This window comes from Daphnia pulicaria, chromosome 1 (assembly GCF_021234035.1).
Source record: "Daphnia pulicaria isolate SC F1-1A chromosome 1, SC_F0-13Bv2, whole genome shotgun sequence".
NCBI lineage: Eukaryota > Metazoa > Arthropoda > Branchiopoda > Diplostraca > Daphniidae > Daphnia > Daphnia pulicaria.
The window spans coordinates 8,192,215-8,214,570 of record NC_060913.1 but is presented as its reverse complement, the minus strand read 5'-3'; the positions used below and the strand labels follow the sequence as shown (position 1 = coordinate 8,214,570).

At 39.6% G+C, this 22,356-nt stretch overlaps 8 protein-coding genes across 11 annotated transcripts in view; 6 read left to right on the top strand and 2 right to left on the bottom strand.

The window, feature by feature from the left end:
- LOC124349445 (endocuticle structural glycoprotein ABD-4-like) overlaps window positions 1–22,356 on the bottom strand; it is a 152,525-nt gene that overhangs the window by 106,062 nt on the left and 24,107 nt on the right. The gene's annotated exons all lie outside the window — the stretch shown is intronic.
- Window positions 2,867–6,611, top strand: LOC124347438 (headcase protein homolog). Its single transcript, XM_046798453.1, has 7 exons — window positions 2,867–3,377; window positions 3,446–3,849; window positions 3,912–4,008; window positions 4,473–4,661; window positions 4,926–4,970; window positions 5,077–5,214; window positions 5,570–6,611. Exons 1-7 carry the CDS (start codon window positions 3,084–3,086, stop codon window positions 5,762–5,764), a joined length of 1,362 nt encoding a protein of 453 aa, XP_046654409.1. The 5' UTR covers window positions 2,867–3,083; the 3' UTR covers window positions 5,765–6,611.
- LOC124347686 (polycomb protein EED-like) lies at window positions 7,409–9,629 on the top strand. Its single transcript, XM_046798471.1, has 7 exons — window positions 7,409–7,630; window positions 7,714–7,856; window positions 7,917–8,088; window positions 8,153–8,288; window positions 8,372–8,775; window positions 8,859–9,014; window positions 9,133–9,629. The coding sequence occupies exons 1-7, from the start codon at window positions 7,562–7,564 to the stop codon at window positions 9,331–9,333; spliced, it is 1,281 nt and encodes a 426-aa protein (XP_046654427.1). The 5' UTR covers window positions 7,409–7,561; the 3' UTR covers window positions 9,334–9,629.
- Window positions 9,490–10,563, top strand: LOC124349579 (eukaryotic translation initiation factor 1A, Y-chromosomal-like). The gene is made up of 3 exons (XM_046800309.1): window positions 9,490–9,627; window positions 9,741–9,928; window positions 9,996–10,563. Exons 1-3 carry the CDS (start codon window positions 9,612–9,614, stop codon window positions 10,233–10,235), a joined length of 444 nt encoding a protein of 147 aa, XP_046656265.1. The 5' UTR covers window positions 9,490–9,611; the 3' UTR covers window positions 10,236–10,563.
- LOC124349656 (ubiquitin-like protein FUBI) lies at window positions 11,105–12,014 on the top strand. The gene is made up of 4 exons (XM_046800428.1): window positions 11,105–11,208; window positions 11,295–11,384; window positions 11,515–11,650; window positions 11,752–12,014. The coding sequence occupies exons 2-4, from the start codon at window positions 11,310–11,312 to the stop codon at window positions 11,934–11,936; spliced, it is 396 nt and encodes a 131-aa protein (XP_046656384.1). The 5' UTR covers window positions 11,105–11,208; window positions 11,295–11,309; the 3' UTR covers window positions 11,937–12,014.
- On the top strand, window positions 12,165–17,091 carry LOC124347000 (katanin p60 ATPase-containing subunit A-like 1). Of its 3 annotated transcripts, XM_046798424.1 has the most exons (10): window positions 12,165–12,310; window positions 12,489–12,546; window positions 12,626–12,734; window positions 12,800–13,451; window positions 13,519–14,689; window positions 14,828–15,027; window positions 15,191–15,659; window positions 15,726–15,857; window positions 16,344–16,729; window positions 16,922–17,091. In XM_046798424.1, the coding sequence occupies exons 1-5, from the start codon at window positions 12,258–12,260 to the stop codon at window positions 14,114–14,116; spliced, it is 1,470 nt and encodes a 489-aa protein (XP_046654380.1). In that variant the 5' UTR covers window positions 12,165–12,257; the 3' UTR covers window positions 14,117–14,689; window positions 14,828–15,027; window positions 15,191–15,659; window positions 15,726–15,857; window positions 16,344–16,729; window positions 16,922–17,091. The 3 variants fall into 3 exon arrangements, with proteins under 3 accessions (XP_046654380.1, XP_046654379.1, XP_046654378.1); XM_046798423.1 differs by having other exon boundaries at window positions 14,828–15,659; window positions 15,726–15,843; XM_046798422.1 differs by having other exon boundaries at window positions 14,828–15,659.
- Window positions 14,686–16,017, bottom strand: LOC124348962. Of its 2 annotated transcripts, none has more exons than XM_046799397.1 (5): window positions 15,760–16,017; window positions 15,539–15,687; window positions 15,357–15,463; window positions 15,163–15,212; window positions 14,686–15,097 (listed from the first exon to the last, which is right to left on the bottom strand). In XM_046799397.1, the coding sequence occupies exons 1-5, from the start codon at window positions 15,877–15,879 to the stop codon at window positions 14,834–14,836; spliced, it is 690 nt and encodes a 229-aa protein (XP_046655353.1). In that variant the 5' UTR covers window positions 15,880–16,017; the 3' UTR covers window positions 14,686–14,833. The 2 variants fall into 2 exon arrangements, with proteins under 2 accessions (XP_046655353.1, XP_046655343.1); XM_046799387.1 differs by having other exon boundaries at window positions 15,163–15,296; window positions 15,760–16,004.
- Window positions 21,173–22,046, top strand: LOC124349463 (endocuticle structural glycoprotein SgAbd-3-like). The gene is made up of 3 exons (XM_046800104.1): window positions 21,173–21,279; window positions 21,349–21,539; window positions 21,608–22,046. Exons 1-3 carry the CDS (start codon window positions 21,271–21,273, stop codon window positions 21,948–21,950), a joined length of 543 nt encoding a protein of 180 aa, XP_046656060.1. The 5' UTR covers window positions 21,173–21,270; the 3' UTR covers window positions 21,951–22,046.

The window sequence follows — 22,356 nt, the reverse complement described above, 5'->3', positions numbered from 1 at the left end:
TTTCAATTCTATCGAAATGAATAGAAATTAAAAATAGAAAAATCCAAGAAATTCGCGAATTGCAAAAATTTGGCGCCATCTGTGTACAAAATTTACAACTATCAATTGTCCATCTAGCGGTCAGTTGTCTGGGCGTTGAAAAACCCCCGGAAAATACGAAAAAGGGTCGGTAGTACAAGTTAACAAGTTAACCAAAACGGCTTACACACACACACCAAAAGGCACATGTCATGCCTGAAAAATTTCCCCGAGGCAGTTTCTTCTTCTTGTGGGCCAAATGCCAAACTATTTTCTTTCTTTTTATTACGACAAAAGGGGGAAGAAGAAGTCTGCCCTCGCTAGACGGTAATAGTGCTAGTGGGGTGTGTGTGCTCGAAAGGAGTTTTCTTGTAAACTTTCCCAGCGAGCCCCGGCATTTTACACACACAAAAGTATCTAGCGCTCCAACCCCCAGCCAAAGTCAAATAGTCATTACATATTCAAGAGCGAACAACTTTTCCCAAAGAAATTTCACGTCCTTTTTTCAACAAATTGTACTAGAGAAACTAATCAACCACTGTAGATTTTCATTCAATTGAATAGTTATTTTTCTTTGTGGAAAATAATTACAGCCGAGGGTATCAGTATTTAAGGTTTTACACGTGACCAGAGGGGCTCCAAGTATTTGTGATAAAATTTTATTTTAAACAGACTGTGGGTCGCCATAGCAAATGAATAGAGGAGATTCCGGGTACAATGAGAACACACCCTAGTACGTACTACAATTTAGAAAAATTCTCAATAGAATATAGGTCCCATCGTATTATATTTTCCAGCTATAGGGGAACGAGACGTCCGTTATAGGCAGGGGAGTTGGCGGCCATGACACCGTCTCCCCTTCGGAAAAGGAAAAATTGTTCGGCCTTTTGCGATAAAAATCGGAAACATCACTTTGAAATAACTCAATTTTTCCGCAGTTTCCGCATTCCAGCTTGGCATTTTAACCGAGAAGAAAAAATGGCGATTACTCCACATGTTGATCAGCTGATGCATTTGTGATACACATATGGTAATCAAAGTGACGTCATTCGGTTATTGTGAGGACTCTCTCCACGTGCCGAACTTTTTTGGGGGGATATCGTGTCGTCGGGAAAAGGCGTAAAATAAATATATACACACACCCCAACAAAGAATGGGAGAAAAATAAAAGAAAGTTGGCAACATTGGCCGCAGCGTGGCGCCACCATCTCCCCTCTCTTTTTTTTTTTCACGGGCTATAAATGAACCGGCGGAGAGAGAAATATACTACGACGCACATACACACACACATGCGACGGGAGGAGGTTGGGGAGAGCCCCAAAAGTGGGCGGTCCTTTCCACGTGGCGTTTTTTTTTTTCTTACTTCTCCTCCTCCTCCTCATCATCGGGGTCTTTTAGCCCAAGGGGGCTCGAGTCTATGTCTAGTCTCCCCCCCCTCCCGTTGGAACACAACGCACAGCGCATGCAGTGGGTAAAACGGTTTCAAGAATTTAATTTATTTTCGGTACTATTTCGTTGCTTTTTTCGTTATGCAAATCCAACCGAGAAATTGATTCAATGAGCTCGATCCGCCAGAGAATTCTCCGCAAAGTTCATTATTCCAATTGTCTGAAATTCCAATTATTTCGCGGTTAATTTCACATTTTTCTCGACTGAAAAAGTTACCACCTTTGCTGGGCGTCGTAAGAAAAATGTTGGAAAAAACTTGTTTGACCGATAACAACGAAAATGAGTGGTTTTGAATCAATTAAAATAAAATTCTTCTTATCTCTTCAAAGGTACACAAATGTACACCTTTAACATCTCGTGCCGATTTAATCTCTTGAGATAACAACAGTTAAAAGTACGTTTCTTTTTAAAACAGAAACAAACTTCTTATATATATTTCTGTTTCGCCAATGATGTCATATGTTGCCAACCAATCGCCATTCGACTCACGTCCACTCTCACCCCCAGCCAACCAGACAACTTTTGATTATAAATTAGTAGCCACCGTGACTTAATTCGGTCCCTGTCAAACTTAGAGAAGGGGGGAAACTAAATTAACTTTTCTTCCAAAACTTACTACGAACGGGATTATGTTTTTGGAAGGGGGTATATTATATTCAGCATTTGTAGCCGGCGCCATTGGTTATGCAAATTAGACCGACACGAAGAACGTTCAGCAGATGGCGTCCGCACGGAAACAAAACAACACGAACGGTTGCATGTTTGTTTGTATCTATAATAATAATATTATAGATATATCTTCTTGTCGATTTTTCTGGAGAGAATAATCCAAACCGCATCAACACGTGGAGACTCTGAAGTAAAAGTAGTCCAATGAACTTTTACACGTTCACCGACATTGATCTAGGTCAAGACCGTTTTCATCTGAATAATCAACGTAGTGGAATATTTCACGCAACGTGAGGACCGTCGCCAAAAAAATCATCGCGACCGAAACAAAGAAAAGTAAGTTAAAAATGGCGACTGCCGGAAACGTGCTGGTGGGGAGGAAAAAAACTTGTAATAATATTAATAATGTCGTAATAAAAGAATATAATAACGTCTGGACATGCTGAAACTTTTGTTTCTTTTCGCCATTTCCTGTCGGTTCCCATTTTCTTTGTAGCTTAATAACACGTCGTCGTCGTCGTCGTGACAACACGTTTTTCAGCATCTCAAATTTAATTTTAAATTAAAAATCGTCAAATAAATTCAATAGCATTTAGAGACTCATCGAAATTTCTCGAGAGAAATAAGAGAAAAAAAAAGTATTATATTTAAAAAATAGGTTGCCGAAGAATTCCGCCAGACGGCGTGGCGAGAAGGACAAGTTACTATGATGGCGAACGTGATGAGTCGCATGTTCTTCAGTCTCTGTCGGTCGGCTGTCGAGTCAACAACAAGCCACACGCCACAGACACTGGAAACAATTTAATTCCCCCACCCCGCCACCTTTTCCTTTTGAAAATTTTGTTTTTGTTGGTGATCATGCGCAGATCACTGACAATCATCGTGTTGTTAATGTTGAATTAGTTACAATTGTTGAATATCTCTTGAAAAAGTATCTCGAAGAAAAAATGCCCAACAACATTCAAAATGGAGAATGTTGCACACCGGCCGGCTGCATGACGATCGTCGACGGAATAACATCAACTGAAGGCAGCAGTCATGAAGATGGTGGTGAAATTGTTAAGGTGTTGTGTAACAACGAGCATTGCCCGACCAGCGGCCTGATGCATCGCCAGTGCTTCGATCAGTGGGAGGCCTCGGTCCTGCACTATTTGCGTAGTTGCGGCCGCGCCCGTAGTTGGTCCGAGCGTCAACGAAGTCAAAATCTGTGGACCAAAAAAGGATACGATTTGGCCTTCAAGGTAAACTAAAATTCATTTAACTTGATCAAATGAAACTGTATAGTTGATTGTGTTTGTTGTTGTGTTAGGCCTGCGGGTGTCTGTGCGGACGTGGCCATTTGCGCAAAGATTGCGAATGGCAGCCCAAGAAACCGTTGGAAGTAGCAGCAGCTGTTGTTGTTGGCGAAAATGAGCAAAAGAAACAACATCAACGGCGTAAATCGGCAACAACAATAGTTAAGGTCGGCCCACAGCAACAAGCCGTTAACGTTAAACCCAGTAGTAGTAGTGCAGCCCAAATGATGATGAACAATCAAATTCGTCACCGGGCCAATAGTCTGTCGTCTACCGGATCGACTACTTCATCTTCCGGCTCCAGTTCACCACCTGAAGCCGTCAACTCTTCATCATCTTCTTCAGCCGGAGCCTCTTCCGCTCCCGTCTTTGTTCTCAGCAATAACAAGAATAAACGAACTTCCAACGATCGGGAAAGGTATTTTAAACTTAATTCACGTTGTTTGATTAAATAAAAATTTATTTTGACAATTTTATCAGGCGAGGATCGGGAAACAGTGGCCTGTTTGTCCATCGGGCCAACTTTAGTTCATTCAATGCGTTACCACGCCACAAGCTCAACTCTTATCACATTAAAGTAAGTCCCCTCTACTCTAGGTCGTAATAGGCAGGAGGAGTGGTTCTTCTCTTTGTGTATCAAGGTCATATGTGTGTTGAGGGGGGAAAGCAGATAACCGGCTGCACGTGGAGACGGTCGCCATAGCAACGTTACCTGCTTCCCATCTTTCGGCTGGAAAAATATTTCAGAAATTTTTCCATCTTTTATTTTCGCGTTTACTCAAAAGGTTATCGCCTATGGGCAAAGTTCGAAATTGATACCAAGTGAATGAACTGGGTTTTTAATAAATATAAATAGTTAAATGATAAGAACAAACTGGCGAATCAACATTTACTATGTCGATTTTTAAAAACAGATGGAAGACGTAAAATGGTAAAGAATTCAATTATTTTTCATTTCCATCATCATTATATAGATGCAAATGAAATAGGCGAAACGTTTCTAATTATAATGTCGTTTTTATTTTATTAAAAAAATAACAGATGGAAGACGAGGGCAGCTACGGGAATGATGACATTCGTTGTTTCATTTTGTCTAATTTGGCCACGGCGAAAATGTCCAAGACGTTTTGCGTCGTCTGCCAGAACGCCATGCAAATCTACGACAGGTATCCGCTCATTGACGGCACCTTCTTCCTGGCTCCAAAGCAGTACTCCAAGGCCTGCATTCCCGTAAGAATATTACGTCAATTTTTACTTTTGCAAATATTTATCGTCCTGGCTAGACATACACACAGGTAGTGTTCAATGTGACCTTGAAAAAACTGGATATCGATCTGAACGATAGTAGTCGGCACGTGTAGTAATGGCGCGGATTTGGTTTGTTGCGTAGCCCAAGGTTTTTTTCCGCCAATCCGCTTTGAACCAGTTTTCTCTCACGGACATTCAATTGACAATTTGGGGTTTTAATTTTGATTTATTTTAATATTTAAACAGGTGACTTCGGAAGGACGTCAACAATATTTGAGCGCCGTGTGCATGGTGAGTGGTGATTTCTAGCCATTTTGACTTAACGTTCAACCCGAGACACACACACGGAATAAATAATAATTCATATGATTTGCCTATTTGTCGGTGTGTTTTGCAGTCGTGTCTGGAGGGTTGGACGTGCACGTTGAGATGCCGGTCGTGCCGGACGCCGTGGAACGGCGGCTCGTTTATTCTCGGCACACTGTACTCTTACGACGTATTTGCTGGCACTCCGTGTTGTCCAGAACGCCTCAGGGTGAGTCCTTTTTAAAATTTAATTGCAATTGACAAATTATTAATATCCGCCATTTTAAATTTAATTGTAATTAAATTAATTTCAATTCAGTTTTTCATAGTCTTTTTTAAGGCCTTTTTTAATTGAATTGCACTTGGCATATTATTAATAGCCACATTTTATAATTTAATTGTAATTAAATTAATTTTAATTCTGTTTTTTTTTTTCATGTTCTATTTTTTTAAATTTTTTTCGATTAATTAAATTGTAATTACAGTTGTAGTTTTTTTTTCTCATTCCATTTTCATTATTTCGCAAATAATTTGTAATTGGATTAATTTTAATGATTTCCTTTGTTTGATTTTTCGCCCTCCAGTGTAATCAGTGCAACGGATTAGTGGTGCAGCCGGAGCAAAGGTTTCAAAACTTTTCGCAGTACAGTCGCGATTTGTCGTGTCCCCACTGCGCCAGTCACGATCACCATTTTGTCAAGCCACTGCCTAGCGTGTTCCAGCTCTTCCGATCATCCGGTCGGGATCAACACGCAATCGCCACACCTCCGACTATTTAAAAAAACTTAAAAAATTAAAATAATAATAACAAAAAAAAAGAATAGGCCACACATCGAGAGATGAGAGTTAGGATACAATTAGGTTGATAATTTTACACCTAACCCCCCCCCAATCCAAAAGTGAATTTAAAAAATGAAAAAAAAAATCAAGTAATGGATAATGGATAATAATTTAGCTACATATTTTCGATATAACTGCCGGCTTATTTGGTATGTGTGGAAACACTCGGTGCGGCATTTGAGAAAGAAATATCTAGGCGACCAATCACATATTTGCTAATAACTTTACACAAAAACTACAAAAAAATGATAGAGCTTCTTCTTCTGACGAACCCCATAATTTTCTTATTATAAATAGCGATCAAGTGTTTGTCCTTGGTGAAGCAAGAGGATGTGTATTTTCAAGTTCGTTTGAATGTCACGAGAGAGAGAGAGAAAAGAACTAGTGAGAAATTTTTGCTGGCAGCCCAGCCAGCAGAATGTTGTGTGTTGTGAACAAGGACCATCCGCCGTTTTCTCCGGTAAATAAACTGGAAAGGGCGGGGTCTCTAGTTGAGTTGGCGCTACGGACCAAGTACAAACCTGTTTTTCTTTTTCGTCTTTTTTAGTTTTCACGTGAATTCTGACAGCCAAAGCAGCTGAATGAAATTCCTCTCCCTTTTTTTTTCTAGCTAAAATAATAATGATATATTGAATAAAAAAGTCCTTAGAGAGAAAAATAAGATGGGATAAAACAAACATTTAGACAACTCAAGTATAAAAAGCTAGATCAACAGGCTTTTTTGAAATATTATTAATTGTCGTCAATGTTTATTAATAACCACAGAAAATAAATTTCTCGTATGTGCTCTGTGTTTTATTATTTTTCTTTGGTGGAACAATAAAATTGAGAATTTCTTAATATTTTCATATGAAAAAATTTTTTAAAAATCTGTTTGACATTTTTGACCTTGAAGAAAAACGAAAAATTAAAAGACGGTCACGATCTCAATGGACAAAAATTGGGCTCGCACGTTTTTCTAAAAATATATAAGAAAAATAATAAAAAGCGGTTCTTCTTCTTGTTCGTGGTTTCACCTCCCCTCCGGCAAGGTGGTTGCGTGTGCAAAATCCGGAATCCGCTAGGTGGCAGCACAAGATGTCGGAATTTTCTCTTGAAATTAATATAATTCTTTTTTTACTAAGAAAAAAGAACAGGAGATTCAGTTGTCAAGTGATGCACACTCATTTTTCTTCCAAGACATTGGGAAATCGCTGATGCGAAAATCTTTTCTGTTCCGCTACGTTCGATTTTTCCACGAAGTTTTACTATTTTTAGATTTTCACCCTCCACCGAAAACCCTTTTGGAAAGCGTAAAAAGTATTTCAACACTAGAAATATTTTGCCAGCCATCAATGACAAACTTTTTTTTAAATAATAAAAATATCAAATATCGTCAAGCGCCAATAACGCACCACACGCTTCGCGATCGTTAGCAAAAGTTTTCTAAAAAACAACGAAATGTTATTTGACCAAATCCTTTGTAACACGAGTACCCGAGTATTTGTTCCGCTTGAAAGTTTTTTTTTATCACGCACGTGCACGTTCGTTCATATTTTTTAAAAAAGAAAAAAGCGAAATTGCAAATAGTTCCGAAATTGGTCAGAAGAGGCTTCCATCGGCGGGAACGGCGTCGTCGGCTTTGTTTATGGATTCTTTTCGAAACTGCCAGAAATAACAAGCACATTTTTAGACAATAACCAAAGTTTGGATACTTGAATTTTTGTTTTAACAATCTGTATTTGATCAAGTTAAATATGGCGTCAAAACGATCAGTCGAGCAAATGGATATCACTGAAACTGTGGAACTTTCAGGAGATGACATGGTAATCAGCTTGATACTGCTTTCTGTCTATAACTATAGAATTCTTGGGTTTAAAATGTTTTTTCTCGATTGACACGGAAAAAGGAGGATACTGCTAGCAGTATTGGCAGTTCTTCAACTTTGGATACAGCCTCAAGGAGTGACACTCCAACATTGAAACCCAAAAAACGGGGAAAGCCCGGCAGGAAGAAGGGCATCAAAATACCAAAAATCAACTACAAATTTGGGTAATTTGATTGTCATGTTGTTGAATTCCTTTTAAATTGTATTAATGTTAATTTTTTTAGCTCCTTTATCAAAGAAGATCATGGCCAACCACTTTTCGGTGTCCAATTCAATCACTTGTTGAGAGACGGCCAACCTCTGGTTTTTGCAACTGTTGGCAGTCACAGGATATCAGTGTACGAGTGCCCAGATACTGGAGGGATCAAGCTTCTCCAGACGTATGCAGACCCTGATGTAAGTATTTAATTATCTCATCCTGCATAACATCATTTTATCAATTGCTGTTTATCTAATACAGCTAGAAGAAAACTTTTACACATGTGCATGGTCCTATGATGAAGAAACTGGCAAACCCATTCTGGCAGCTGCTGGATCCAGGGGAATTGTTCGCATTATTAGCCCAGCTACCATGAATAGCATCAAACATTACGTCGGTAAGCAGATGACGTTTATTGGATTAATGAAACTCTTTGTACTAAAATTGAGATGAAAATTTTATTTTGAAATAAAAAAATAGGTCATGGACACGCCATCAACGAATTAAAGTTTCACCCGTCCGATCCCAATCTCCTTCTGTCCGTTTCCAAGGATCACGCCCTTCGGCTCTGGAACATAAGAACCGATCAATGTATCGCAATTTTTGGCGGTGTCGAGGGCCATCGGGACGAAGTTCTCAGCGCCGATTTCGATCTGGAGGGTCGTCGGGTTATCTCGTGCGGAATGGATCACTCGCTGAAACTGTGGCGACTTGATACGGACGCCATTGAAAAAGCCATTGGCGATTCCTACACGTTTGCGCCGAGCAAAAGTTCCAGGCCATTCGCTACCGTTCAAGAAAATTTCCCCAACTTTTCGACGCGTGACATTCACCGCAATTACGTCGACTGTGTCCGCTGGCTGGGCGATTTCGTTCTTTCAAAGGCACAATTTTATTTCCTTTTTCCTCTTTCGTACGTTCTCAAGCAATTAATGTTTTTTTTTTGTTTTATGTGTTAATCGTCTAGTCGTGTGAGAATACCATAGTTTGTTGGCGACCTGGCCGTTTGGCGAACAATGGCATACGAGTCATGAACAATAACGCCGTAACGGTACTACACCGATTCGACTATCGCGAATGTGACATCTGGTTCATGCGATTCTCACTGGATTCCTGGAACAAGGTGGGTCTTGATTTTTCTAAGAAATTTAAGCCAGATATCATCTGAACTTTTTAGTGCACCATGTTTTCATTTAAATTCATTTCAATTCTGTTAACTTTTATTGGTCGTTTGGAAACAGGTTATGGCGCTGGGCAATCAAGTCGGCAAGACTTTTGTGTGGGATCTCGACACTGACGACCCCATGGCATCTCGCCATTTAGTTTTGACACATCCCAAATGCATCACGGCTATTCGTCAGACTGCGTTGAGCCGTAATGGCCATGTATTACTTTGCGTCTGTGACGACGCTACCGTCTGGCGTTGGGATCGTATTCTCTAATCATTTATACATACATTCTTTTTCTTCTTCTTTTTTTTTTCATTTTTAACAACCTGAATGTGTCGAAAATAAAAAAAAAAAAAAGTAAAAATCACCATAAAAAGAAATTAAGAAAATATTCGATTTGATTAAAATGGCAACGTTGTTGACGTGCAGGGGCTAAACAGAAGTTAGTGTTTCTTTCCTTTCAGCACGTCCATTGAGAGTATCTGGCGTGGTGAGACATATGTGTGTGTCGAAATCTCAGCTTTTTATTAGTTTACTCAGAGAAATTCAACATGCCCAAGAATAAAGGTGAGTTTTAACCGCTTGTGCATCTCCCGAACAGATTCTTTCAAGTGTTGGTCGTTTGTTTTAATTGATTTCTAATTCGTACTTTCTCTTCCGATCCGATTCTGTCTTATTAGGTAAAGGAGGTAAAAATCGCAGGAGGGGAAAGAACGAGAACGAAGCTGAGAAAAGAGAATTGATCTTCAAAGAAGATGGCCAAGAATATGCACAAGTTACGAAAATGTTGGGTAATGGTCGACTTGAAGCTCTGTGCTTTGATGGAACCAAGAGGCTTTGCCACATCAGAGGGAAGCTCAGGAAGAAGGTCAGTCCCGATTGTTGTTGTGGCACTTTGAATTGTTAATCACCTTTTTTTATTTTATTTTTGACAGGTCTGGATCAATCAGGGTGACATCATCCTGGTTGGCCTGAGAGATTACCAAGATGCCAAGGCTGATGTTATCCTCAAGTACAACGCTGATGAAGCCCGTAACTTGAAGACATATGGTGAAATCCCAGAAACAGTCAAGGTCACAGATACTGTCAACTTCGTCGACGACGGCCTGGATGATGACATCGAGTTCGGCGACGATTCTGGTTCTGGCGAAGACGACGACATAAACGACATATGAACACTTCACTTAGGATTTACAATTCTTGTTCATAATAATAACAAAAGCTCTATCCGGGAAATTCTTGGATTTTCCATAGCAACATTTCATCGTTCATGAAGAAACCTCTAATTTAGGTTTTTACATCCTAAAGCAGCAGCAGCAACAGCCTCAACATATTTTTTTTTTGTCAGCAAAATCAACTACTTCATTTTGAAAAAGAAAGAAAAATCACGGAAAGATCGACACCCGTTAAAACTTTGTTTGCAAATTTGTTTAATATATCATCATTCATGGGCGGCTTGTATGATTTCAATCTGTCTGTCCTAATAAAACGCTGCGGAAACGACTTTAAAACAAACTGGTTTTCATTTAGTTAAGATTATGCGTTACGGTTGATATGTGTATTAGGAATTGACGAGGATAAAAAAGCGTTGCATATAAATGTGATCTAATCGAAACAGATTATAATCGTCATAATTTCCTTAATAATAGCCATTGGCTAATGAGATGTCATTGAATCGGATGGCAAGAATCACGATATATACTGAAATATATATAGTCATCAGCTGATTTTCATTGCTGCATTTCATTTATAAAATTGTAAAAATAAGTTTCAGTATTAACTTGATAAATGCGTGGCAGAAGAATAATAATTCATGAATAAAATCGATAAAATCAGCATTTCCCCGGTTCTTCCCCCTGTTTTTAGGGATTGTTCACGACGCAATTGGTACTTCAATTATTTCATTTTCATATAAATTCAAATAAAAATAGAAAGAAACCTAAATGTAAATAAAAATAAAAATATTGGTTGAGAAATTAATCATTTTTACACTAATAAAAGTTAAAATTCATTGATATTAAAATCGAAAACTTTGGCTTAGTGTGTTTCATTGGGCAACGTTGTGCCCTGCTCGTGTTGAGCCAGCCTTATTGCCAGCCTTTCCAGTTTCCGCCATTGCTGAAAACACATTGCCTGCTGACCGATAAAGTGAGTGACATTTCTTTCAATATTCGTGTTTAACATTTCCACTTTAGACACTCGTTTTTAATCAATTTATGATCCATCGTGTGTAGGTCACAATATCCAGAATGCAGTTGACTATTCGAGGACAAAATACGCACCTGCTAGAATGCACCGGTAGCGAAAGCATTGCCGAGCTGAAGGTTTGTTAAAAGTTTTATATTGAAAATGTCGCCTTATGAAGGAAACTTTGATCCTGGATTTTAATGTATGTTTCAGGGTTTGAGTTGTGTGATTTTTAATTAAATTTTCATTTACTTTTTCTTTACACAGTCCCAAATTGCTGTTTTGGAAAACCTTCCAGTCAGCGAATTGAGGCTGTTCTCGGTTGGTGCTCCTCTTGGTGATGAGTGCAACATCTCCACTCTCACATCAGCCACCATTGATGTCACAGTGCCCTTGCTCGGAGGTGATTTTCGATTCTTTTCCCACAAAATTGTTCATCGTTTTTTGTTATATAACTTTTGACATGTGCTCATTGTTGGTTTTCATGTTGATTTCTTTACATAGGTAAGGTGCACGGTTCTCTCGCTCGTGCCGGTAAGGTCAAGCATCAGACCCCCAAGGTTGACAAGCAAGAAAAGAAGAAGAAGAAGACTGGCCGTGCTAAGCGCCGTGTCCAGTACAACAGGCGATTCGTCAATGTTGTACCAACCTTCGGCCGCAAGAAGGGACCCAACGCCAACGCCGCTTAAAAACAGAAATTGTACCACCACTATCTTCCGATATGTCATGAAGCCTTGATGTAACATTTTATAAAGGAATGAATTGATTACATTGGCCGGTCGATCGATTGGAAGTGGGAAAAAAACCATGTCGCTTTCGTTTATTCATTATTTTAGCACCCACATCGACCTTGATGGTCTCGACAGCTCTTAAAACTGGGTCATCATTTGAAGCGGCTAGTTTCTATTGATTATTTGCGTCACTCGGGGTGAATAGACGCTGGTATTTTGAGTTAATCCGCCAGTCGACTGTAGACCGTGCACCGGACGAGACGTCGAGTTGAATGGTTCATGGCTCTGTTTAATTCGTTCTTTCAGGACTTTTTCTGCGATCCATTCTTCAGGTAAGTCGATTGGCGAATCTAGGTGAAGGCCATAAAATGGCTGTAAATTTCATCATTAGTCGAATGGTCGGTGGGGGGGTCGATGAGGGTAAAACGGCAGTAACAGGAATTGGTTGCCACTAGCAACGATGGGGGTAGACAAAGGACGCTAGTGAATTCATCTGTCTTATTTTCACAGGACGTCAACTACGGCCACCGACAATGTTAGGCAAGTCGCCCACTTAATGGATTCGATGGTGAGTTGATATTCATACCCAATTTCCGCCACCTTAACCTTCAGAGGCTCTTATTATCGATTATCTTACGCAACAATAGGTTCTGGGATCCAAGTCGGCTGCTTTCTCTTATCCTCACATGGCTGCGTTACACTCGGCCGCCGAGCCCAGGATGTTCAAGAAGCCTCCAGTTCAGATTCTCAGACAAGGTTTGATTTCACATTTTAATTACTTACCAGTCTGAATAATTATTATTGATTATGTAATCATACAGGAAGTGGCGAAGACAAGAATAATTTGCGGTTGTCGGAAGACGAAAGTTGGCGGAATTCACTTCGACGTTCGAGTAATCCAAAATCAGTTTACAGCCTTCCATCCATTTACAGTAGCAGCAGCCCGGAGCCTTCCAAGTCACCGATGAGTTCAAAACCGCCCAGTCGAATAGGTACAACAAACATAAACAACAACCAGCGGATCGGTAACATCCGGAAGAAAGCTCTAAACAATCAAGCAGCGCAGAAAACTGTTAAACGGAATGGAAAAACGACCAATAAATCGGAATTGCAACGTCCCAACGAGGAATTGGTGAATCAAGTCACATCCGAACTCGGTTGTGAACGATGTCTGGTCGAGATGATTGAGCGGGACGTCCTTCAACGCAAACCCAATGTGGAATGGGCATCCATCGCCGGATTGAAAGATGCCAAATCTTTACTCCAGGAAGTCGTCGTTCTGCCCAATATCGTTCCGGATTTCTTCAAAGGCATCCGGCGCCCATGGAAAGGAGTTTTGCTGGTCGGTCCACCTGGAACTGGTAAAACTTTGTTGGCTAAAGCTGTCGCCACTGAATGCAAGTCTACTTTCTTTAACGTTACGTCATCCACATTGACTTCCAAGTACCGAGGAGAGTCTGAAAAGTTGGTCAGGTAAACTTTAATTTAATTGTAATCAAATGAAATTTGAATTTTAAAATCTTTTATTACAAATTTGTAGAATTCTGTTTCACATGGCCAGAAAATTGTCGCCCAGTATTATCTTTATCGACGAAGTGGACGCTCTGGTGGCTAAACGGAACGCGGCCCACGATCACGAAGCATCGCGACGCTTCCAGTCTGAACTGCTCATCCAAATGGATGGGCTGATTCAAGAAGAGGAGAATAATGAACACAACATTTTGGTGTTGGCCGCTTCCAATCATCCGTGGTATGTCGACGAGGCGTTCCGGAGGCGTTTCGAGAAACGAATTTACATTCCACTTCCGGATGGAGCTGCCCGGGAAGAAATGCTGAGACTCCATTTGACTGGAATGAAATTAGATTCTCGACTTAATTTGAGTAAAATTGCTAAAAAGTTGGAGGGATATTCCGGGGCTGATCTCTTGTCTGTTTGCCGAGACGCTGCCATGATGAGTTTGCGACGTAAAATTGCCGGAAAATCGACGGAACAAATTCGTCAATTGACTAAAGACGATTTAGACGAACCGATTACTAGTCAGGATTTCTTTGATGCCGTCAAAAGGTGCAAGACCAGCGTCTCCAGTACGGACATGGCCGCTTATGAGAACTGGATGAAAGAATTTGGATCTTTTTAATTAATTGAATTTTATCGTGTGTGATGGTTAGTGAAAGAAAAACAAAGAGAAAGATGTAATTATGTAAAATCTAGCCATTCAAAAGTTCCTTTATTTGTAATTTGTAATCTCACCTTGTTTCAATTGAAACACTTGGCAACGTTTAAAATACAGTTTGACAGAAACATTAAAAAAGTTGGCGGTGAAAATTCAATCAAAGGCAATGGAAAATCCCAGTCGTAAAATAACGTTTTAATCTTTTATACGATAACATTAAAAACTGCATGTGAAAATTTCTTTTCCATTTTCCCGTAAAACCCTTTTCCAGTACTTTGGGATTTCCTCATATTACTTTTTATGAAACATAACTTGTTTAACACCCATTTTAAACATCATTTATATTACTTTTGGTATCTAATAAAGTAAATTGTGTAATAATTTATGACTTACTTTGTTAAATCAGCAAGATAGTGTAAAAGTGTTTGTGCTGAGGAACAACACCTGTGACGAGAAACATTTCACAACTTGAAGGACAGCCTGCAACTTTACGTGCACATGTAAAGCCCATTGAGAATGAAGCAAGACAATACACAGGTATAGGATTTTCATTGTTAAATTACTGTAATTATCCTGTGGGGGGTTTTGATAACGAGATCTTGAAATGACTAGGATGAACCATATTTTAAAAACTTGACTTGTGGAACACTGGAATGACCTCAATTTGCATTGCAGGGCAGCTCAGAAATTAGTGTCAGAAGTAACAAGAACACGAGGCAGTGGAGTTGATGTATTGCTGTAATTTATTTGTTGCTGATGGCTCATTTGTTGCTGCTGTTGTGGGACAGCAGCAGCCACCACCGGTGGGTTGATGATGAATCCTGGAGGAGGTGGTGGCATGTTGGCCATATCTGCACCCATATAATTGTTGTTTGGTAAGTTATTGTTGTTGTTACAATTTGCTGGAGGAGGTGGAGCAGGAAGAAGCCGAGTTTGTGATTGACACTGTTCCAACAAAAGTAGTCATTTGATATAAATAATAGGCAAATAGTTAACATTTTTAAACTGACGTTATTTCTCCGGTTGTTTGGACAACAGGGCCGACAAATGAGGACAGAAACTGAAACAAAGACGGAAAAATTGACTATAAATCCTAAAATGCTCAAAATGAGTAGAGTCCATTCTAGCCCGAGCCAAGTGGAATCTAACAAAAATTCGGTTACAGTAATTAATCGAAAATTAAAGGAGATAAGTATTTAATTACTGTGATAAGATCTGAATCGAGGTGAAATGGCCATGGCTCCACTAACGGCCGCAATTCCCAATGAACTAAAAATGGACAACATGGCAAGTACTAAAGTGGCCACTAACCTGCAAATTGTATACAACACGAATTTGTGGATTGAGAACACTTTTAAAAAATGAATTTTTATAGCTCGTCATTACAATGGCTGACTTCTTTCATAGGCGGCACAAATGCCCAGGAGGCCACCGAGGCCATAAAATAGGGAACCCCAAACGCCTGGACTGATGAGATCGAGTGAAGCGAACCGTATCAGCGAATTGGGTGAATTGAATCGAATCAAAATCATAGCCTTTGGTTTTTTTAAAGTGTTTTTTAAAATCTATTTAGTTAATGGAATAATTAAGCGATTTTAATAACTAACTGAAAATGTGGTGCACAGTAGCCAGAGGAAAATATTCATAACGGAGAGGCTGATGAGGCCATTAGCGCCAGGATTATTTCGATGGTAACCATTAGGAGGTGACTTGTTGTTATTGTACATGTTGCACTAACGAATTCTCAATGTTGACTGCTGTCAAAAAAGGGGGAAAAACCGCCCCTTTCTTTTTTTCCATTCCTCCCACTTCATTTGCATAGGATTCCCTCCTTTTAAAAAATTGGTTACGCAAAAGAAAAGCTTAAGAATTAGGTGTCTTGTAAAAATATTGAGGCCGTGACCGCGAAAGAAATTCAAGGAACCGACAAATATGTCTACTATTTCTATAATAATACTCTTAGGTCATTTACCTTTTTCTCGGATGATTTGTCATCGCCCTTAATTTTTTCTCAATTTTTCAAATTTCAAAAGAAAGCGCGGGATTTTTTGAAAAATAGAGAGGACACTTTCCCTTGATAAAAAACTAATAATATTCCAGCACGTTGGGAAAAAAACCCGATTTTGTTATCTAATTTTAAATTGAATAGTAAAAATCGGATATGGAGAAATTTTTGTTTTGTTTTTTTTAGCGTTCCACATGTGCCTCTTCTTTGGCTGGGGGACAAAAAGTGGATTACCGGAGCAAGCGCACGAGGTGTATCAAATTATTTTAAAAATCCCCGAGGCCTCAACTAGAGAGAAGAAGGAGAAACGAATAAAGAGAAACGAAAATCTAACGGAGGCGCCGTGTGTGTGTGTGTTAAACAGGAAATGGGTTACACGACACAAATGACTAACTCACGATTGTGGCCTCCTCCTCCTCCTAATCATCCAACAGCTTTGGCCCACAAATAGGACGACCGCATGTGGATGTTTGGGTACGCAACATATGTGTGGGTATATAAAGACACGGTAGCGTCCAATTCGATACTCACAGTCTTGTCTTGTCTCGTCAAACATGAAGTCCTCTCTAGTGGTGAGTTCTTCTCCTACCAGTCTGCTATCAGGAAGAAATTAAAATTGAATTATCTAATTTAATTTTATCGATTTTATTTACCAGTAAAAAAACCAAATTGGTTTCATCCCAAAGAAATTGAAATTGTCTAAATTTATTTGATTTAGAGTGTCATTAAAATTTATGATGATTATTATTATTATTCAATTATAGGTTTTGGTTTTGGGTGCCGTTGTGGCAGCAGTGATGGCTGATGGCGAGTACGCCCCACCTGCGTACGAGAAGAAATACGACGGCTACTTCCAATACGCCAACGTGCCAGGAGATACCGAATACGAATTCGGTTACAACCGCGGAAATCCTTCCCACTACACTTCCCGCTACGAACAGTCAAAGGACAGCCGTTTCCGCACCAAGGCAAAATTAAAATAATAATAATATATTTTAACGTTTAATTTTGTTAAATTGAAATGTGACACAGGTCAAGTGGGCTGATAGCTACGATGGTTACGGTGAGCACTATTGGGAATACAACCATGGTGACAACTACGCTCCCGCCTATCCCGCTCCCGCTTATAATGCTCCCGCTTACTCCGAGCCGGCCGCCACTTACGAACAACCCCCTGGCAAATTTTAAAAGATAAATTAATGTACGAATTAAAAGATAAGTTGTCGCCCACCATCGCGACAACAACAGTTGAAACAACAAAATTTTGAGATGACTTTTATGTCCCGTCATCTGAATTTAATTGCATCTCAATTTTGAATGTTTGATTTCTCTTCCCTTTGGCGATGACGTCATCTGCTGGTCAGGTGTGATAATCTCCACAATCCCCACCCCCTTCAAAAAAAGAACAATAAAAGTTTATGATATTATATTTCAATCTATTTTCTCATTTGCATATTCATATTTATTAATACCACCGGCTCTAAAAACTCACTCTGCCCGCAGTTGAGTTGCCGAATTTAGCCTCAAATGCATTTCCAGTTTAATTAAAATATAAATTTAGGCGTTTCTCGCTACCGCGTTGGACATTTGCCAGCTTTTCAGTTTCCAAGAAAAATGAAACAGGGAATTAACCTGGTTATTATAATGCTCAACCTATATTTTACATTTTTCGTTCTCTATTACCTTTAATTGTTTAACGGTTTATTCAAACAGGTAATGAAGTAACAATTTTATTGATTCAGGACAAATTCATACTGATCCTGTTTAGTCCTACCTTCGTCTCTATTGTTTTTCCTCATGTCGACGGTTCGAAAATGTCGTCGTGGTGTGGTATAATTACTTTGTTGACCCTTTTGTATTCTCACGAAAAATATTAGCCATGTGTTTCCTCAATTAGAAGACACGACAAGGTATTTCTTAATTTTATTTCTGTGTTGGTGTTATTTCCCGTTATTTTATCCTTAGTTTTACTTATGAAATGCTCACTCAATCGACGAACGTTTTCAATTTGAGTATTATCTGATAATAGTTTAAACCCACAATTGTTTTCCTGATATTTTTATGCACATTTAAGTAGACAGAGGAAAAAACACCAATTAATCAACTTTATGACATTGTTTTCTCAAGTATAAGTGAATCTTCTGCTGATATCTGTGCCGATGAAGGTCAATGTGATTAGACGTGATGTGGCATGTTGGGAAGCCAATCAAATCTGACCCCGAAGCAATTATGTTACATCAGACACACATCAGACTTCACGAATGTATAACGACGAGGTGTAAACCTTCAATTTAAATGTACCAGGATACGGCAGACACAAAGTAAAGCGAAAAATAATTGCGGGTCATTTTCAGGCAAATCACGAAAAGCGAATTGACAGCCATTTTTGTTGTTGTTTTTCGACCTCATTATTGAAAAAAGTTTGACACTAATCAAGTGAATCTCCACAGCAGTCTGCTACTTGGATTTCGACGGTGGAATTTTGTCGATTGGTGCCATCCATCATATGTAGGTGCATATTTCCCACTGCTGAGCAGCTCCCGTATGTACGCAATGAAACAAAAGTTGACAACTGGCGGTATGCACTTGGATTGTGCGGTCTTCTACTGTTGTGGGGTGAGTGGCCCCAATAATTTACCACGATCCGCCAGGTATACACGTTACATACCTGTGCGTGTCTTCCACGATTATTACCCGAGGACTGGCGGGGGGGTATATAAAGCCTGCATATCATCAAGGTAGAATCACTCACTGTCTTGTCTTGTATCATCAAACATGAACACTTCTATCCTGGTGAGTTATTCCGGTTTTTGTTTACTCTTTAATTTTAATTCAGTTTGTTTTTCTTGAAATTCTTTTTCTGTTGTGAATTGAAATTTGATTGAAATTGTGTTGTAATTAAACAACCACATTTTATTATTGCAGGTTTTGGTTTTTGTTGCCGTTGTGGTCTCCGTGATGGCAGCCCCACCTGCCAAATACGACGGCTACTTCCAGTATGCCAACGTACCCGGAGATTCTGAATACGAATTTGGTTTCAACCGTGGCAATCCTTCCCACTACACTTCCCGTTACGAACAGTCAAAGGACAGCCGTTTCCGCACCAAGGTAAATTTTTGATTGAATTTTCTATCAATTCAATTGACTTTAATTGACATTAATTTAATGTGACACAGGTCAAGTGGGCTGACAACAACGAAGGTTACGGCGAGCAATATTGGGAATACAACCACAGCAACAACTATGCTCCCGCTCCGGTTTACCCCGCTCCAGTTTACCCTGCTCCGGCTTATCCCGCTCCGACTTATCCAGTTCCTTCTTACGAGGGTGGTGCAGGCGCCGCCGCTTAAGACATGAACTTGAAAAAGTTTAAATGTTGTCAACTACAACTATAATTGGAGATTGAAATTATTGTTGCCCATCATCCAAGTAATTTTATTATATTTATGTCTTCACTTTGACTTGGTGGTGACGTCATCTGCCGGTCAGGTGTGTCATTTCCTCCTATTTCCAGCAATAAAACTCATGTTATAACTCAAGTGGTTTATTGCTTCCTCGGGAAGTTAACTGCATTAATGTGGTAACTCTAGATTTTATAGAGCAAATTGAACTGGTTAGAATAATAGACACATCTGAACGAAGGTTTATGATACCTGGCCATTTACTACAGCTGTGAAAACATATTCGTTCTTGGTCAACTTGTGTAAACAACATTGAGTGAACGCCACATGTATGTCTGTCGAACTACACTCACAGTCATGTGAGTCATGTCAGCATATGTCGGCCTTGAAATGGATGTCGACCCCGAAACCCCATGACACGCAAACGGCAACTTTTTCAAATGTTTGGCGGGTATTTAAAGGGGCAGCGTCGGCCGTGAAAATGTACTGCCCAGAACTGTATCTCTTTAATTCTAGTCACGTCCGGTCTGTTTTGATTCAATTGTAGACGTAATCAAAAATGGCTATTTTATTGGTGAGTTTCACACTTTTTGTAACTTTCTATCGTTAAATGTCTTATTCAGTTGTTTATTTGACTATAAGTTTGACAAATTTGTTCATTAAGGTTGTAGCAATAATTTCCTATTTTTTGGACTCTGCTGTGGTGGTCAAGAAAGAGTCCAGTTCATTCGACGTCGAATTTGCAAAATCTAATCAGCGATTATACAAATGGTTTCCACCGATCAAACACTTTCCAGTTTCACGCTACTTCTCCCAAAATGATGGTATTGCATATTTAAACATTTATAAATTGAAACCAATCTTTTCAGACTTTCTATTTTTTTTTACTGCTCCATTTAGCTAATACGTCTCATGTAAATGAAGACAAAAGTGACCAAACGAGACGAGTTCGTCGTGACGACCGTGGAGTTGATTACGGCATAAGGCATGTTGGACCGGTTTATACTTTCGTCAATCAAAAGGAAAAATTTAAGTGGGGACTTCCCTTTCGTTTTGCTGATGGCTCTCAGTAGTAGTCGGTACGGCCGTTTAATTCAATTAAATTCCCTTTGAATAAAAAAAAAACAACAAAAATTTTGCCGATTAACTTTTTTTAAACTTCTTTTCGGTTTACATTGTACAGGAAGTAATTAAATTAAAAGAAATGAATTGGAAAACTCTGAAAGTTTTTGCAATGCACATTTGTATTCGCATTGAACACAAAAAAGCAAATAATTTAGATCAATTCATTTTCATTTTCTGACTCGGATAAAAACATTCCGTTTAAATATCCTGGGGTAGAGCTTTCATTAGAAATAACCATTTCTAAAAATCGATAACTCTTAATTAACTTATCACTGTTATGTAATTGAAATTTCGACGGCAGTGGCATTAATCGTGGAACTACTGTACATACTATCACGGCATGATTAAGAAATTTAGTCGAACATTTCGCAATTAGAATGGACTTGAATTCGCAATGGGCGTGGCCAGCCTTGTCGCTGACTCGCCGTGTGACAGTAAATACCAAAAACGAAAAATCGGGTCAAATCTGAATTGCCGGCCTTTCACTGAGCGATTTCGATAGTTTACATGGGAGTACCGGCGAGTATAAAAAGAGCAGCGATTACATACCCAAAGTACCATTCGTACGACCAATCAATCGAATCAACATGAAGCTGGTAACTAATAATTTAATCCACTTAATTCAATTTCATTTTTTACTAGTTAAATTTCATTTTTATTTACAGTTTATCGTCGCTGCTCTCCTGGCCGTTGCTGTTGCCGCTCCTTCCGGCTATGAATCAACCCACAGAGACTCCAGTTACATGACGTCTCCCAGCTACGGTTCTTCCGGCTACAACAAGGACAGCAGATATGGCGGAATCACCATCACCAGCCAACACGACGTCCGCAATCTCGACGGAAGCAGCAAATGGGGGTAAGTCCTTATTCTCTTTAAATTAATTAGGAAAGTACTAATAAAAATTAATTTTGTTAATTTTGCAGCTACTCTGGATCCGACTACACGACCCGCGAGGAATCACAGGTGCTGAAGAAGATGCAAGGCGTCGCCTACGATTCTTATGGCAAAGCCACTTACGACGACGTTTATGGCAACACCAACGCTGGATCCTCTTACTGGGTCTCACCCGAAGGCGAGAAATTCACTCTGACCTGGACCGCCGATGAAAACGGATTCCAGCCAAAGGGCGACCACTTGCCCGTCGCTCCCGTCCACGTCTACGAGCTCCCAGTTGCTCCCGTTCACGAATACGAAATCCCAGTTGCCCCTGCTCTCCCTTACCGCCGCACCGGTGCAGGCAGCTACAACACCTACAATACTTATTAAATTATAATTGACGTCCTGTGTGTTATCTTGAGCTGTACCCAGACTGTACCATGACGAAGTTCGATTAAATTAATAAAGTACATTCCAAATATTCAATTCTTATTCTTAAACTTTCTTTGTGGTTCCGCCAGAAATAGCTAATAAAATGATTCCCTTATTGCATTGCCAGAAGCAATAAAAATTTGCTTATTTAGCGATGACCATTGGAGGTTTCGGCTATCCCATATAGCTACTTCAATTCCGCACTCCAAAAACAAATAGAAAAATTCATCAAGTCCTACCTTCAGCGATTGACGCAACACCTGGGCGTGGTGAGGCCTCGAATTTATTCACTTTTTCTTCACCGATTCAGAGATAAGTTTCAGTTTAGTCCAGGCTTCTACCGAGATGCAATAGCCCGCTTGCT

Bases quoted from the DNA above. Each gene is read 5' to 3' on its own strand.
- LOC124347000 (XM_046798424.1), top strand. From the start codon at position 12,258: ATGGCTCTGTTTAATTCGTTCTTTCAGGACTTTTTCTGCGATCCATTC. The intron at 12,547-12,625 runs GTGAGTTGATAT...ACGCAACAATAG, and splicing joins CCCACTTAATGGATTCGATG to GTTCTGGGATCCAAGTCGGC. The intron at 12,735-12,799 runs GTTTGATTTCAC...GTAATCATACAG, and splicing joins AGTTCAGATTCTCAGACAAG to GAAGTGGCGAAGACAAGAAT.
- LOC124349579 (XM_046800309.1), top strand. The intron at 9,929-9,995 runs GTCAGTCCCGAT...TATTTTTGACAG, and splicing joins GAGGGAAGCTCAGGAAGAAG to GTCTGGATCAATCAGGGTGA.
- LOC124347686 (XM_046798471.1), top strand. From the start codon at position 7,562: ATGGCGTCAAAACGATCAGTCGAGCAAATGGATATCACTGAAACTGTG. The intron at 8,289-8,371 runs GTAAGCAGATGA...ATAAAAAAATAG, and splicing joins TAGCATCAAACATTACGTCG to GTCATGGACACGCCATCAAC. The intron at 8,776-8,858 runs GCACAATTTTAT...TTAATCGTCTAG, and splicing joins GCGATTTCGTTCTTTCAAAG to TCGTGTGAGAATACCATAGT.
- LOC124348962 (XM_046799387.1), bottom strand. From the start codon at position 15,879: ATGTACAATAACAACAAGTCACCTCCTAATGGTTACCATCGAAATAAT. The intron at 15,464-15,538 runs GTAATGACGAGC...TACAATTTGCAG, and splicing joins TATGAAAGAAGTCAGCCATT to GTTAGTGGCCACTTTAGTAC. The intron at 15,098-15,162 runs GTCAGTTTAAAA...TTGTTGGAACAG, and splicing joins CAAACAACCGGAGAAATAAC to TGTCAATCACAAACTCGGCT.
- LOC124349656 (XM_046800428.1), top strand. From the start codon at position 11,310: ATGCAGTTGACTATTCGAGGACAAAATACGCACCTGCTAGAATGCACC. The intron at 11,385-11,514 runs GTTTGTTAAAAG...TTCTTTACACAG, and splicing joins AAAGCATTGCCGAGCTGAAG to TCCCAAATTGCTGTTTTGGA. The intron at 11,651-11,751 runs GTGATTTTCGAT...TTCTTTACATAG, and splicing joins CACAGTGCCCTTGCTCGGAG to GTAAGGTGCACGGTTCTCTC.
- LOC124349463 (XM_046800104.1), top strand. The intron at 21,540-21,607 runs GTAAGTCCTTAT...TTAATTTTGCAG, and splicing joins GACGGAAGCAGCAAATGGGG to CTACTCTGGATCCGACTACA.
- LOC124347438 (XM_046798453.1), top strand. From the start codon at position 3,084: ATGCCCAACAACATTCAAAATGGAGAATGTTGCACACCGGCCGGCTGC. The intron at 4,009-4,472 runs GTAAGTCCCCTC...AAAAAATAACAG, and splicing joins TCAACTCTTATCACATTAAA to ATGGAAGACGAGGGCAGCTA. The intron at 4,662-4,925 runs GTAAGAATATTA...ATATTTAAACAG, and splicing joins ACTCCAAGGCCTGCATTCCC to GTGACTTCGGAAGGACGTCA.